This window comes from Rhineura floridana, chromosome 22, assembly GCF_030035675.1.
Source record: "Rhineura floridana isolate rRhiFlo1 chromosome 22, rRhiFlo1.hap2, whole genome shotgun sequence".
Taxonomy (NCBI): domain Eukaryota; kingdom Metazoa; phylum Chordata; class Lepidosauria; order Squamata; family Rhineuridae; genus Rhineura; species Rhineura floridana.
In genome coordinates, this window is record NC_084501.1 from 4,061,582 (window position 1) to 4,078,252 (window position 16,671).

The window sequence follows — 16,671 nt, forward strand, 5'->3', positions numbered from 1 at the left end:
CCATCACATGAACAGCCTCACAACTAGAGGTCAAGAGTTCACCTGCATGCTGTTGTCTTTGGCTCACTTTTTAAATCCCACTTTTGACTTGGTCGGAATGCGTTTGGGCAGTGACTGCATGAGGGTTTTGCTCTCAACTGTGCTATGCACTAGTTTCATAATTAACAGAGAAAAAATTAAAAAAAGACTTCACCTAAGTTTCCAGTCTGGGTTCCACCATGACAAACTTCACGAGGCTGACTCTGAGCTAGTTGCTGACACTCAGCCTAGCCTACCTCACAGGAGTGTTGTGAAGATACAGTGGGGTGGGGGAGAGCCATTTATACCGCTCTTTGGAAAAAGAGGGTAGATAAAAATGCAATGAATATATAGCAGGGTGGGCCACACACCCCACCCCAGCAGCCTTGGGTCAGTGCGGGAGCCCGGGCACCAAATGAAGCCCCACCCACCGCTGCTTTGAGGGCGCAATCAACCCTAGGGGCGCTGTCCCTTTAAGAAGAAGCCGCTCCTCCCCTTTTGCGGGGTTAGAGACGGAGTGAAAAGTCATCCTCCCTGCAGTTCTGTTCGTGGAACAGCTGGCGTGGGATGCGGCCGCTCTGCGTGCGAGAGTTCCCAGAGGACTAGAGGGCTGCTCCCTCTTTTGGGCTTTGCGTCTGCAGACGTGGAATGAAGAGCTCCCTCTTTTTGACCGCCAGGAGGATACTCGAGGTAAATGGATATCTGCGCTTCTTCTCGCTCGCTCGCTCTCAAATTTCTAGCTCAAAGGAAGTTTTGGAGCAAAGTCTGCGCCCAGTTCTGGAAAGACCGACTTGCGCTTTCGCGCGGGGAGCAACGTAATGTAATTCGAGGTTTGCAAGGAGCGTCTGCCTATGTCTGCCTGTTATTTCACGTGCCAGAAGGGAGGCAATAGACTTAAAAAAAAAAGAAAAAACTCAAACCGGTCTCTGGCTAAGCAACTCTGAAACAGTCGTGTCGTGGCAAATTCAGAAGCGCAGGGCCCCTTCAGGATAGTCACAGCCACACACACCCTTTTTTGCTCCTGGGTTGAGAATGAGATCCTTGCTAATGCCTTCTCCCACAACGGGCATCTCTAGGTCAGCATGAAAGAGGAGAGAGTTAGCTTCTGAAGAGAGTCTTCTCGGTGGCTGACTCGCCTCCTTTCACTCTGATCGGCTCCAATCAGCAGGAAAGGACAAGGAAGCGTGTTAGAAGACTCTCTTCAGTGACTAACACACTCCCTTTCCAAGCAGATTGGTTTGTAGGGTGTGGGAGACATAGGGACCCTGCTCCCCAAAAGGTAGGGGGACTAAGACCTCCTGAGACCCTGGATGACTACATGCCTGCTCTGAAACTTGCATCTGATCTGAAATGGCAAAATGGCCTGAGACAAGCGGTGCTGCCCACCTGCCTCAGCCTTCCCATCTACAGCATGGTTGTAATTATCATTACTGACCTACACTGCAAGGCTGTAGTGGTTGTGCATAATTGCAGTCTAATGTAGGTCGACTTGCATTATAAGATTGTTTTTAGCGACATTACCCTTAAAGGGGCGAGTTATGTTTTAAGATATTTCCGTAACTTGTGAGTTAAGAAGCAGCAATGCTACCTGCCCTCAAAATCAGAAGACTTGTGTAGCCTCTGAAAATCTAGGGCATAACGCTGAGCAGGGTCCCCGCCAGGACCAGCCTCAGCAACCATTCATGAAGCTCAGCTGAGGAGGATGTTGACATAACAGTATCTCTTGAGTTTATGTGCAGAACAGTACCTTCTCTCACCAGTCAGGCGATCCAAAATTGGCCCCATTTATCTGATAGATAAAAACAGGGCATTCCAAGGCAGTGAGCAGATGAGCCTCTCCTTTAAATATAGTGACCATTAGTCATTAACTTGTGGGTAGTTTTTGCTGGCAGTGAGCGCCTGGGAATGTGTGTGTGTGTATTTATGTCTTCTTTGTTTTGCCAGTTCCGTAATGGACAGAAATCCAGGAGGTAAAGTTCTCTGTGCTGTGCTGGATTGAATTTCTGCCTGTCGACTTTCTTTCTGCCGTCCTGCTGACAGCAGCACAGGAGCCCTGCCAGAGGGAGATTACTGGTGAGTGATACATCAGTCTGGGAAAGGGCAAAACAAAAACATCCTTGTGGCATTTCAAAGGCTAGTTTTTAATTAAGGTGTCACACCACTCCTCTTTTGCCTAGCAAGGCTGCCTCTCTGGAACAAAAATGTGGTGGCCCAGATCTTGCCCCAGTGGGAGACTGATCTCTCTACCACTTTATTTTATATGTCAAAACGAAGGAAAATAATGCTGCTTCTGCTGTCCCCCCACACATATATGTGTGCAGATATGTTAAAGAAAAGGCTATCTCTGTCCTGCAAAATTAACCGGAAGTGCAGCAACCTAGCCTAAGAGGTCCCTTTTAGCTACATGAGGCCTCAGTCCTAGAATGTGGAGAAATGGTGTAATGCCAGTGGGACCTGCAACAGTGCTCCCGTTCATTGTGCATGCCCGCCAGCCAATTCTATTTCATTATACTCCATTTAATTCTATTCCTCTGCCCTGATTTCCTGTTCCTTTCTCTCTCCCCCCCCCCAAAAAAGATACTCAGTGTTTGATGGCCACTGGCCACACACAGTCCTCCATGAGTGGCTTCCCTTCTTAAATCTTTTAGGGGAAAAAACTGTTTGTGCCCCTGCAAATGTTGAGGGTCCCCCTGAGCCAGCTGATAGCTTTCTGTTGTGTGCAGATGGAGTAGTTTTGTCTACATAAGGATCAGCCCTTGGAGAATTGCTCTTGGTGTATATAGATGATGGAAAGGGTTTCCTTTGAGCATGTGCAGAATATTTATTTCCCAACAAGGGAATCACCAGCCCAATCGACCTAAGATTAGGGGGCAAAATTCTGGGGTGATACTATGGTCTGGCACTATTTCATCCGGACCTTTTCTTCAACCTCAAGGCCATGTATGTGTGAAGATGACATGTGGCAATTCCCAACGAGAGAGTGACTGCCTTGCCCTAGGCCATGTTGTTGAATTTGTGGCTCACATGGGATTTGAACCTGGGCTCGTAGTACAGCACACCCTGCCTGGTATACGCTCTTCATTTTAGAATGAAAGTGGTTAGTTTTAGAAGTTAAAACACTCGCGTATTTGGGTGGGGTTCTGCAATTCCTGCCTGTGCTGTTCCTCGAATCCACATTCCTTGGCCCCCAAACTCCCGCCTATCAACGTGACCATCCTGTTTGCTTCATTCGAATGTTTGGCATGTCTTGCGACTGTGGGGAGGCAGGGAAGCCAACAGCAGGTGGACCTGGAGCCAACTACTTCTTTCCTCCCCATCAGCCTCCCTGGTGAATTCTACAAGCTGAGAATAGAGAGGAGGAAGCACTCGGTGCCACCCCGTGGACTGGTTGCAAGCAAGGAGGCAGGCAGGTGGGGGCTGGATGAGGGCCAGTTGAACTTGGTAGGGCAGAGCCCCATTTGCCCTTGTGGGCTAGCCTTCACTGTGTGTGAGCACATGGAAGAGAGACAGGTGCGTTTTCAAAGCCAAAATTGCATTAAAGTTTAACATTTGGGAAAACAAACATTAACAGGCAACTATCCAAATGTGTGGGCTGTATTTTTCTCCCTTAAAAAAATGACAATCCAGGAATGTTGTGTAGCTGGATGGTGAGGTCACAATAGAGCTCAGAATCTATACTATTTGGATGCGACATATTTACAGGTCTGACCATAACTTTCCTTTTCTGGGTGTTATCACAAATATTGGAATTGTGAATTTGGCCGCTTCCCTGTGTTTGACTTCCTAGTTAAAACCAGGATGTGGAAGAAAATTGATTTTGAAAAGCTGGTTTTATTATTGCTGTTTAAAAAAATGCCAATTATATTAACTGAAAAACAACAACCTCGTTTGCAGTGATACTAGGATGTCATACATGCAAAATGAAGTCTCCGCTTACAATTTCTGAACCCATGCCTTTCTATCAACTTTTACACTTTTCTGTGTAAAAGAATAACCCAGAGGTGACAATATCTTGACTTTTTGAAGTCAGCAGTTGGATAACATCTACAGTCATGTGCATGTGTTTGTTATTGTGCAAATGATGAATACTTACATTCTGTCAACCTCTGACCAATGTGTCTGATCTTCAGGCTGTGTGTTGCGGACAAATGATTGGCTTCCCAGTGACTATTTCCACCCGTTGCTCCTGGAGAGTTCGAAGCACTCTCTTAGGGCAATCCATGATTGGATCTCCTGGTGCCTTAAAAGCAACTGTGCCCCCCCCCTCAAAAAACTGGATCAGGATCACAGCTGGAGGAGAGGGTGGCTGCTCCACTACTCTGCTGAATATGTCTCCTGCATTTTTTCTATCAGTTAATGGGAATAGAAATTGAACTCAACACAATCAAAGGGGAGATGAAATGTTGTTGAAATGCTTGTGGGTGGAGTGCAGGGGCTTTGTCACATCTACCTTTTGAGGTAGCTGAGGGGTGATTGAGAGTGTGTTTTCCTTCATTGTACAAATCCTCTCTCCAGTGGTCTGCACTCTGTAGCCTTTCCAGATGCCCACACCTCAATTAAAGCCTAGGGGAGACATTGTGATTCCTTCCATGAGCCTCTTTCACACCAGCAAGTATGGCCAGCCAGTGAAAAGTTCACCAGAAGAAAGACTCCCATGGCACCCATGGCCAACTTGCAATAATAAGGTAAGCCCAAACCCATTTAATATTTAAAGCACTCTGAGAATGAAGCAGAAAAATGGAAGCCTCTTTGTAGAGGAAGGATAATATACAGGGAGAGAGCCAGCCGTGGATCCTCCACGTAACCTCTTTTGGCTTGGCCTTGATGTTCGAGTAAGTGATCTTGATTGGTGTCCTTATATGAGACAGCCAAGCAAAAATCCTTAATGCCAGTTGCTTCACTGAATTTCCCTAGCACAAAAGATGTATACCATGGGTTGTGGTTAGCTAAGTCCTACTCAGAGTAGACCCACTGAAATTAATAAACCTAAGTCATGCCTATTGACTTCAATGGATCTACTCTGAATAGAAACTGGCGTTGAATATCACCCTGTGCTATGTGTTGTGAGGATTTGGCTCATCTTCCAAATTGGCTCAATTTTAAGTAGCAAATCAATATGCTATACTGATTTAAATGATTCCATTAATGATGAACAGATGTATTCAACTTGTTCAGGAAATGTTGTTGTCGTTATGTGCCTTCAAGTCGATTACGACTTATGGCGACCCGATGAATCAGTGACCTCCAATAGCATCTGTTGTAAGCCACCCTGTTCAGATCTTGTAAGTTCAGGTCTGTGGCTTCCTTTATGGAATCAGTCCATCTCTTCTTTGGCCTTCCTCTTTTTCTAATCCCTTGTTTTTCCCAGCATTATCGTCTTTTCTAGTGAATCATGTCTTCTCATTAAGTGTCCAAAGTATGATAACCTCAGTTTCATCATATTAGCTTCTAGGGACGGTTCTGGTTTAATTTGTTCTAACACCCAACTATTTGTCTTTTTCGCGGTCCATGGTATGCGCAAAGCTCTCCTCCAACACCACATTTCAAATGCGTTGATTTTTCTCTTATCCGCCTTTTTCACTGTCCAACTTTCACATCCATACATAGAGATTGGGAATACCATGGTCTGAATGATCCTGACTTTGGTGTTCAGTGATACATCTTTGCATTTGAGGACCTTTTCTAGTTCTCTCAGAGCTGCCCTCCCCAGTCCTAGTTTTCTTCTGATTTCCTGACAATTGTCTCCATTTTGGTGAATGACTGTGCCGAGGTATTGATAATCCTTCACAAGTTCAATGTCCTCATTGTCAACTGTAAAGTTACATAAATCTTCTGTTGTCATTACTTTAGTCTTTCTGACATTCAGCTGTAGTCCTGCTTTTGTGCTTTCCTCTTGAACTTTCATCAGCATTCGTTTCAAATCATTACTGGTTTCTGCTAAGAGTATGGTATCGTCCGCATATCTTAAATTATTGATGTTTCTCCCTCCAATTTTCACACCTTCATCTTGGTCCAGTCCCACTTTCCATATGATATGTTCTGCGTACAGATTAAACAAATAGGGTGATAAAATGCACCCGTCTCACACCCTTTCCGATGGGGAACCAATCGGTTTCTCCATATTCTGTTCTTACAGTAGCCTCTTGTCCAGAGTATAGGTTGCGCATCAGGACAATCAGATGCTGTGAAATGAAGTTTAAAAAAGAGGAATCTGATTTAAGGTGAACATTTTTCTTGATGGCTTAAAATTGCCCTGATTTTAAATTGGTCTACTCTGAAATAAAAGAAGAGATTCTTGCATTGCAGGTTGCCTCCCATACAACAACCCATGGATCAACACATCTTTGGGATCCACTACACCTAAGTATCAGTGATTCAAAATCCATCAAATGGGGTTCTGTTTACCCTGATCTTAAAATGTGGCAGATCTGGTAGAAATTTGGTGTTTATGACTTTGTAAAAACATTTTTTTCTCTCTGGCAGTAACTCCTTAAGGCCACAGGCAGGTATGGCTGTTAATTTGGTTAAATTAATACTAAAATACTGGGTACTAGGAATAATTTCTAAAGGCCAGTTTTTATTTATTTTATTTATTAAATTTATTAGTCGCCCATCTGGCTGGCTGTCCAGCCACTCTGGGCGACGTACAAGATAAATACATACAATAGTTAAGGGGTATCTGCTATATGAATAAATGAAACACACTTTACTAAGCAAGGAAAGAATTAAACATGCAAAATTTCACAAAGCGGATGAAGAGAAATGCTTGTCTAAATGGTTCCCCAGATAAAACTCAGGCCTGGCGCCAGCGGGCAGCTAATCTGGGCACTGGCTGAGGGTCCCCTGGGGCCGGGGTGGGCAGCGTAGCTTCCGCTCTCATCTGCGCTAGCATCGGGGATGTGCCCTGTAACCTGATGCTGGTGTGGGTTGTGGAGCGGGAGCCACCCTCCCAGGGGACACCTCCTGCCGCCAGTGTGGGTTGGCTGTGCCACTTTCCGCATTGCCAGGCTGTGTGTGCATGCTTCCCACCACTCAAGTTGGCAGCAGGGCTGTCAGCACCCTCACACCGCCATCTTGTGTAATGGCAGGCGTGCACGCACAGCATGTGAATGTGCTGATGTGGCCGGGCCTATTTGAGCCCCTGGTGGTGCTAGTGCAGCAACGTTGCCACTCCTGCTGAGAGCCTGATAAAACCATATAAACCATCAGATCATATAAATCTTTATTGTATATAACACAAATACTGCATTCCAATATATTGAAAATAGCCAGACATCCCCTGCATGCATCAATGTGTATCTAAAACTCTCCTGTCCTGTTTTGAACTTTCAGAGATGTTGGCCATGGGAAGCCTGTACCCTAGTGTTGGGATGGCTGAAGTCTCCCCTCGACCTCAAAGCTGGTAAGGGTGCAGGATGGGGAGATGCCTCTCGTTGGCATAGGTGGGGAATGACATTGTGTGGAAGCAATGACTAGGGAGGCGGTGGGCTCTCCGACACTGGAGGCCTTCAAGAGGCAGCTGGACAGCCACATGTCAGGGATGCTTTAATTTGGATTCCTGCATGGAGCAGGGGGTTGGACTGGATGGCCTTATAGGCCCCTCCCAACTCCTGTGCCCTTCTAGACTGGGACCATCAAGGACAGCAGGCAGGTTTAGTCTTTACTCCGTGGTGTCTTTAAGCACAATAGAATATGTTTTCCGTTCATGTCTGCGGGGGAAATAAGGTACCGCTCTCGGGAATAAAACTGCAGTGGGGCAAAACGTCTGTAATGAACCTGCCCCATATTCTGTGATGGTCCCTGTCTCTTTGACAGTCCTGCCTCTGACCATTTTGCTGTCTGATACTGATTTTGTGTTTCCTTGTCTGCTGTTCTGATATTAACAATTGGATTTTTTTAATTAGGCTTTTATGTAAACTGCTTTAATAACTTGCCCTGGAAGTAAAAGGCAGCAGTATATAAATTCTCTAATGCCGATGCTGTTCATGACCTCCTCAAGGCAGCCCATCCATTTGTCGCCTGGGAGCAGCACATGGACTCTTGCCACACCTATGGCAAATGTGGCTGCTGTCAAGGGCCACCTCCTGTCAAATAGACACGTTTGAACTGTGCAGTCAGATTTTTTGGTCAGATCTGTATTCAGAAAGTGCCTCTCCTTTCTGCTCCTCCCAAACCACACAATCTTTCTCATAACGTTTCCCTCAAGCCAAAAAAGTTACCCTTCCCTGCTATGAGGACTGTTCCTACAGAGCCCAAATTATCAGTATTGTAAAAATAAAAAGGTGAAATTTTGGAGGAACAACTGCTCACCATTTTAATATGAATCTCATTTTTTAAAATGCCCTCGGCTTTCACTAAATCTGGGCTGAGTGAAGAACTATTTAGCCAAGCTTTACCTACTCGGCAATCTTGTTGAACAGGACTAGCTAGGGTCTCCCTCCACAGCAGCTCTTCAGGCTCTTGGTCAGAGAAAGGCCAAGAGTGCCTCTGCACATACACAGAGGGCTTTTCCATTACCGCTGTGTAATTACTGCCCACTGCCAAATGTATCTGGGATTAGGAAGGTGAGGCCTTCGTAATTGGTTTTCAAGCCTAACACCTCTCTCTTTTTCAGATGAAATAGAGGAGTATCATGTGGTGTTCTCTTCTGGAAGGTGCCTATAACAGGATGGACTGTTTGGGCCCTCTAGTCCTGTTAGGCAACTGTGTGAGAGCCAGTGTGGTGTAATGGTTAGAGTGACAGGCTAAGACCTGGGAGATATGGGTTCAGATCCCCACTCAGCCATGAAGCTCACTGGGTGATCGTGGGCCAATCTTCTTATCTCAGGCTAACATACCTCACAGGGCTGTTGTGAGCCTGGCAATTATTTATTCGATTTTTATATCCTGGACTTCCTCCCAAAGGAGCCCAAGGAGGCAAACTTATGATAAAACAACTCTTTAAGCACTTAGAAACATTAAAACCAGATAAAATGGGGAGAGGGCCATTTGTGCCACCTTGAGTTCCTTGGAGGAAAGCGCCAGGAATATATGTAGTTATAATACATATATGATTGATTGTGATCTGTTTTAATTGTTTTTAGCATTGAATATTAAACTGTTGCAACCCGCCCTGGAATCTGCTGATGAAGGGCAGTGGCTGCTGCTAATTACTATAACAACAACAACAACAATAATAATAATATTTCTTTATTCTTATGGGTGCCATCTGCTCCCATGGGTGAATGACTTCTAGTGGCATCAGCCCAGGCCTGTGGGATGCTCTGCCAATACAGATCCAGCAGGCACCTTCTGTTGTAGCTTTTAAATTTCTAGGCAAAATATTTCAGTGCCACCAAGCTTATGCAGGCCGTTTAGAAGATTTCTTTTTGCAATCGTTGCTAACCATTGGTCTGATTTAGAACTTTTAACATGGTTTTTATTGTGTGGTTGTATCTAGTATTGTTGTAAACTGCTTTGATTTGTTTTATAAATTAAGTAGCCCTAGCCAGTATGGCCAATAGCCAGGGACTATTATTATTGTTGATCATATTTATTGAGCCTTTTTAAAGTAAGTCTCTAGCCCCCCTGGGAAAAAAAGCTATGAAGGAAAATGTGAGCTCTTTGCCCCTGCCATTTCTGTGAGATGAGCCAGTCTGGCTGTTCCTGCTTTTCAGTGTTTTTAGCCAATGAGTGATGTCAGAGCTGTAACTGATGAATGAGTTGTGCAGACACCAGGGATCCCTGGGGTCCTACAGAGCTGTTGTCTTCCCCTTCTTACACTTTTCTGGCTAGTGGCTTCTGTCGTCTTGTAATCTCTGTTTGAGAACAGGTACTCCTTATAAATTATTTTCTGCAAATTCTACTACACCGCAAGTGTGGATGGATGTTAAAAGAATCCCGTGGTATACATGTGTACTCAGAAGTAAAGTCTTTTTATGTTTAATGGGCCTCACTCCCAGGTAAGTGGGTCCAGGATTGTAGTCTAGGCTTTCTTGTGAGGAAGAGGTAGAGAAGGGTTCATGGTGAGAGAGTTCCTTTCGCACACCTGCCTGGGAGGAAGCATCCTTGAATACAATTGGGGTTTGGGCATTTAAACACACAATCATGCCAGATTAGAACCTAGAGGTGTAGTAGTTTTTTTTGGGGGGGGGGGGGAGGGAGGGACAGGACATGTCCCTTTACGAAGATGCATCACTTTGGTTAAAGAAAGCAAAATTTGATGCCTGTGATGCAAGCACTAAGCCCCCCTTTGCATCCATTTTATACCTCCTTCTGTATCTTCACAAGAGAGCCAGTGTGACATAGTGGTTAAGGTGTTGGACTACGACCTGGGAGACCAGGGTTCGAATCTCCACCTAGCCATGAGGTTCACCGGGTGACCTTGGGCCAGTCACTGCCTCTCAGCCTCTACCCATAGGGTCGCCATAAGTCGGAATCGACTTGAAGGCAGTACATTTACATTTTTTCTATCTTCACAACAGTCCAGCGAGGTAAGTTTGGATGAGAGTTGGTAACTGGCCCAAGGTAGGACGTGAGCAAACCAATGATGAGTTTACAATGTGAAACTGGACACGTTCAGAGAATCAAAGCTGGTGGACTGGTTTTTCTCCTCATCTTCTGTAAACAGTCAGGAACAGAATGTAGCTATAAAACATGGGGTGGTGGTAGAGATGCCAACTTTCCTGCCAGTGTGTGTGTATTTCTGCAGCCTCATCACCTCTTTTTTGCCTGGGTTATATGACAAATTATAGTTACAGATGTTAATTTTTAATCAAGTTGCCCACAGTGGAGTGGAGAGAAATGTTCATCATGTGCTTCATAACTGGAGTATGTTTTTTTTTTGGGGGGGGGGGAAGTTGATTCCAGCAGCAGCAGCAACAATTGCTTTCTCACCCATGGGGTAGGTTGCTGGTGCTGCTGGTATTAACACTTCAGTGGGTTTTAGTTCCTGTTCAAAGAGATAAAAGAGGTGTAACCTTGGCTCCCCCTGCTTCCGTTTTATCCTCACAACAACGCTGTGAGGTAGATTAGGCTGAGGGATTGTGACTGACCCAAGGGCACAAAGTGAGCTTCATGGCTGAGTGGGGATTTCAAACCCTTTTTGCTCAAAAATGAAAGGAAAAATGCTGCAGTTATTATGAAGTATTAATAAATAACCACAACAAAGAATACAGTGCTTGCTTATAAACTATTTAAATCTTGAATTTATGGCACCATGAGTATTTGAACAGAATTGCTGGAAATCTTAAAGTGATTTTTGACCTCCTCAGTCTGCAATACCATGCCTGGTCTTGCACTGAATCAGCCATTGTCATCCTAAAATCAGAAAGGCATATGAAATTTATTTATTCATTTATTATTTAATTTGTATCCCGCCCTTCCTCCCAGCAGGAGCCCAGGGCGGCAAACAAAGCGCTAAAAACACTTAAAAACATCATAAAAACAGATCTTAAAATACATTAAAACAAAACAGCGTTAAAAACATTTTAAAAAACAACTTTAAAAAAGGGTTAAAAACATATTATTAAAGAAAACATATTAAAAGTAATTCTAACACAGACTGGGATAGGTCTCAATTAAAAGGCTTGTTGAAAGAGGAAAGTCTTCAAAAGGCGCCGAAAAGATAGCAGAGATGGTGCCTGCCTAATATTCAAAGGGAGGGAATTCCACAGGGTAGGTGCCGCCACACTAAAGGTCCGTTTCCTTTGAGTTCTTTGCAAGTTGCAGGCAGATATTAAACAGAGTTAGCCTTATGGAACTATAATTATGGGGAAAGCTTCACCTGTTGGATATCTTATTGTGTGTTACCCCTGGTTTATTTTTGGTGCTTCAAAAAGAGTACAATTCAAAGAGTACAATTTGTATTGTCTTTGGTGAGTGCAGGGAGCTGAAACTGCACACCTTGTACCAGGACCAGAAAATCCTGTTGGCACCCCTGTGTTTGGTAGTTGCTTTCCCCACAAAAGTGACCCAAAGCAATAATGGGACTTGAGTGTAATATCTGGAGGGCATCAGGTTTGGGATGGAAAGATCCCTTTTGTTACTTGCAAGAATTTTCATAATTGAATTCCACGGGGGAAGAAAAACAAATATTGTGCTAGTTTATAAAGAGCAGAATAATTTTTCTGGGTAACTTACTCTTTGTTTCTGCTTTCCTTCCCCACTAAGGTCGGCAGTAAAGATGTGAAGTGGAATGGAACCGCCACCACTCGCTGCCCTGCGCCTGACTTTCTGTTTGGTGGTCCTGGGTATAGCCAAACAGTCCGTGACGTCGCTTTGCCACATCTCTTCCCACAATAAAGTTAATTGCCGAGGTCAGAATCTGCTCCGAGTCCCTTGGGATCTCCCCAGCACTGTGGAGTTATTGGACCTCTCTTACAACAAGATCCAACAGATCACCCACAGAGATTTCTCAGCCTTGACCCAGCTGAAAGCCCTAGATCTGGGTTATAATAACATTCTGTCTATCGCAAACGATTCCTTTGCCTCAAACATCCTCTTGGAGCAGTTAAGTCTCTTCAACAACTCGCTAGGAGAGATTCCATCACCAGCATTTAAACCGCTGAAGAGCCTGAAGGTGCTGTCCATGTCTAATAACCTTTATCTCCGCTCAACCCTGGACAGGGTGTTCAGCAGTTTGAAGAACCTTGAAGAACTCTCCATGGGAGGCCCCGCCGTCCACACGGTGGGAAGCCAGGACTTCCTTCCCCTGAAAGAGATTCCTTTGAAGAAGTTTGCCCTGAAAACAGCAACCAGTTTGAAGGAGTACCAAGAGGGGGCCTTTTCTAAGCTCAACACCACAGCTTTGTGGTGTGACATCTCGCTAGACAAAAACACAGAGGTCTTACCGCTGATGCTCTGGGACTTGCGGGGGAGGCCTGTGCGATACCTCCGTTTCCGTAACCTCTTCGAGTTCACATACTACACGGATTCCACGGACCTCTTCTCTGGCTTGGCTGCGGTAGAGGCTGAAGAGTTGGTCTTCTTCCGGGGAAAATTCAATGAGAACTTGCTGCGTTTGATCCTGTTGAACGTTCAGAAGTCTCGTATTCAGGACCTCTCCTTTATAGCTATTGATTTTGCGCGGTCACCGAAGTGGAAGCCACCAGAAGCTGGCATTGCCAACCTCAGCCTCCGTCATTTGATGCTGAAGGACATTAGTAACCCAGACATCCTGCGTTTTGACTGGACCTTCACGTGGTTCGCCGGTGTGACTTACCTCTCCATCATCAACGTCAACTTTAACATGGTCCCTTGTGACGCCTGGGGCGAGATGAGGAATGTGGTGGCTTTGAACGTTTCCAACAACCGCCTGCAAGATGGCTACATCTACAACGAAGCCTGCCTGTACCAGGGCATTATGACAAAACTGGAACAGTTTAACCTTAGCTACAATGTATTAAACCACCTGAGGACAGTGGCCAAGTTGACCTGCAGCTGGCCCCGTCTGTCCAAATTGGATCTGAGCCACAATCAAATTGGGGGCTCAGATGGGTCACCATGTACTTGGAGTCCCAGTCTTGTTTGGCTGGGCTTAGCTTACAATGCAGTTACTATGGAGATCTTTAAGTGTCTCCCCACCACGCTGCGTTTCCTGGACTTGTCTCACTCTCAGCTGGAACGGCTCGATATGAGCTACTTTGAGGTTGCTGTTGACCTCCAGGAGTTGCTATTGAGTGGGAACAAGATCAAATTCATTCCTACAGAGTGGAGATGCCCAAACCTGAGGGTCTTGCAGGTGGACGGCAACTCCTTTGGCGTCATCAACAAAGGTTCCTTCGTCAACATGCCGCACCTTGCCCAGCTAAAGGCGGGGAACAACCCTTACCACTGTGTCTGTGACCTCTATGGCTTCCTTCAAGAGACCTTGAGGAATGGCAAGCTGAGGCTGCTAGACTGGCCCAATGGTTGGACTTGTTACCATCCTGAATCCCTGCTGGACACGGCTGTGGCGGCTTATGCCCCGAGCTTGATGGAGTGTGATGTCACAGTGGTGGTGGCGATCGCGGTCTCCATCACAGCTACAGTGGTGATAGTCTGCATGGTTTTGTGTTGGAAGTTTGATGTTCCTTGGTATCTGAAGGCCACTTTCCATATTGTTCGCTCTAAGTACCGAGCTGGCCACTCCCAGCCATCCCGACAATTTGCCTACCATGCCTTCATCTCCTACAGCTGCTCGGATGCCGAATGGGTGAGGCAAGAGCTCCTTCAGAGGCTGGAGGCTTCATCCCCACCATACCGCGTGTGTATTCATGAGCGTGACTTCACGCCGGGGCGGTGGATCATCGACAACATCATCGAGAACATTGAGAACAGCCGTAAGGTCATCTTTGTCCTTTCTCGCAGTTTTGTTGACAGTGATTGGTGCAATTACGAACTGTACTTTGCCCACCAGCGGGCTGTGGGCCTGGGCTTTGAGGATGTGGTTCTGGTGGTGAAGGAAGCCATTGACCCACAAGCTTTACCCAACAAGTTCTGCAGGTTACGGAAGATGTTGAGTACCAAGACGTATCTGGAGTGGCCTTCAGAACCCAGTCGGCAGGCTTTCTTCTGGGTCCAATTGACGTCTGTTCTGGGTAAGGCCGAGAGGGTCAATGCAGAGCCAAACAATGACCCAGCTAACACAAACTCAGTGGGAGACAATCCTCTTGAGATGGACCATTTAGCTGAAGAAAACTATGGAGGACTTCCAGTGAGTTAGGCAAGGCTTAATGTCAGCTCAACCACTGGACTCCTTGTTTAGTCTTCAGTGTTCCGGTTGGTTCAATAATCTGCTTCTGGTATAAAGATAGCCAGTTTGAGAGGGCCTACTTGGAACATAGTCATCTGCCTTTGCCCATCTAGCCACTCTTGTCTGTTGACTGACTTTCTGGGTGGAGAAGGGGCTTTCTTGTCACCTGCAAGTAACCAGAATCCTTTCAAGTGGAGATGCCAAGGACTGGGGATGTTCTGCATCCAAAGCATGTGTTCTGCCGCTGAGCTCTGCTTCCTTCCCATTTAAGATGCAAGTGAGCAGACGTATAAGTCCCCCCTCGGCATTCTGGGAAGAATGGTGCAGCTGCTGCCGCCCCGCCACACAAACGGCACGGGTTGCTGACCCTGCCTCCCTGATATGCACAGGCACTCCCCAACGGGGACCTCCGACTGTGTAAAGCATCTGCGTGTGTTTATCTACACAGTTGTGACCACCCTTTTACAGGCTCCCATGCTCCGTGAGATTATAGAACTGGAAACTGTTTTCATGGACATAACTCAACTTACGTAACCTACGCTGCTGTGTAGGAGAGGCAGTAATGAAGACTGAACCTTTCCTTTCACCACTGAGTAATCCGCGCAGAGATGACTCCTGGAAATCGTCCCTTCTAACCTGTAAGCTCAATTCACACTGTAAGGCTGCTTGTGCCTTGTTTTAAGGAAAAGGCACTCTGTCGTTTCCTAGAGGCACCCTCTTCATTAGGTCTCACATTTTTCCAAGACTGAATATTCTGAACAAGTTCAGGCCTTCCTCCTCCTCCAATTCTGCCGGCACATCTAGGTACGTATGGTATCTAAAAGGTCAAAATGCCTGGCCCAGGTTGGATGAGGTTCAACTAATTGTCTGGATGGACATGTTGGATCCTCTCTGAAGGATAGATATGCTCACTGGTTCTTTTGAGAGCCAGTGTGGCGTCGCGGTTAAGGTGTTGGACTACGACCTGGGAGAGCAGGGTTCGAATCCCCACATAGCCATGAAGCTCCCTGGGTGACCTTGGGCCAGTCACTCAGCCTCATGAAAACCCTGTTCATAGGGTCGCCACAAGTCGGAATTGACTTCCAGTGAGTTAGGCAAGGCTTAATGTAAGCTCAACCACTGGACTCATTGTTCAGCCTTCAGTGTTCCGGTTGGTTCAATCTGCTTCTGGTATGCAGGTAGCCATTATCACCACCACTATCACTTCCTAAATGTCGATGAGGATGTCTGATTCCAATGGAAATCCACAGAAGTACAGCATATTGCTGACTTTAAACAATACGCATGTAAGGACATAATAAATATACATTCCTCTTCTTGTCATGGCGCTCTTTTGTTAAGGCATGTTCCGTGGTGGGGAATGAATTCGAAAGGGCACTTTTAACCATGCAAAAAGGCACTTCCAAAACGTCATAAAAATACAAATTACATAAGGCAGCAAATCTGTGATAAAATACATTTAACATTAAATGTGCTTTAGGCCAAATCCAGAGTGGGGTTTGATACTATAGACTGATTGTTCAGCTGTTGCGAATGGGTTGGCAACAGGTTGTGTTTTACCTTAACTGATTTTCCTTGGGAATCCTGGATTATTCGAGTGGAAGGGGGTGGCAGAGAGAGAAAAAACCTGTACTGCTGTGCTGTAAAATAAAAAAGAAAACAATGTATATGAGCGAACATGGGGGTGAGGAATCTGGTATCGGGGAAAAGTTGTTGAAGTTTGGCACCAGGATTGCTCTGTAAAGATAGAGAATATGCAGACTACTGAAAATTCCTGTGCTAAATCCAAATTCAGAAGAATTCTGACCCATCCCTTAACACATGGATGTGTGGATGTGCGACAGATGTAATTTTTAATTATATTGATTTTAACTGTGTTTTATTTTTGTTATTTATCACTTGGGGGTGGGTTTATGGTCTATTATTGTTTTAGACTGGGT

The 16,671-nt window shown here is 45.5% G+C and overlaps 1 protein-coding gene across 3 annotated transcripts; it reads left to right on the forward strand.

The window, feature by feature from the left end:
• Positions 1-543: 543 nt before the first annotated feature.
• Positions 544-16,020, forward strand: LOC133374988 (toll-like receptor 2). 3 transcript variants are annotated; one of them, XM_061606398.1, is made up of 5 exons: positions 544-708; positions 1,963-2,091; positions 4,534-4,703; positions 7,351-7,420; positions 12,169-16,020. In XM_061606398.1, the coding sequence occupies exon 5, from the start codon at positions 12,194-12,196 to the stop codon at positions 14,699-14,701; it is 2,508 nt and encodes an 835-aa protein (XP_061462382.1). In that variant the 5' UTR covers positions 544-708; positions 1,963-2,091; positions 4,534-4,703; positions 7,351-7,420; positions 12,169-12,193; the 3' UTR covers positions 14,702-16,020. The 3 variants fall into 3 exon arrangements, with proteins under 3 accessions (XP_061462382.1, XP_061462383.1, XP_061462384.1); XM_061606399.1 differs by lacking the exon at positions 7,351-7,420; XM_061606400.1 differs by lacking the exons at positions 4,534-4,703; positions 7,351-7,420.
• Positions 16,021-16,671: the final 651 nt, after the last annotated feature.

What these genes read in the sequence shown, in the direction of transcription:
- LOC133374988 (XM_061606398.1), top strand. Translation starts at nt 12,194, where the DNA reads ATGGAACCGCCACCACTCGCTGCCCTGCGCCTGACTTTCTGTTTGGTG.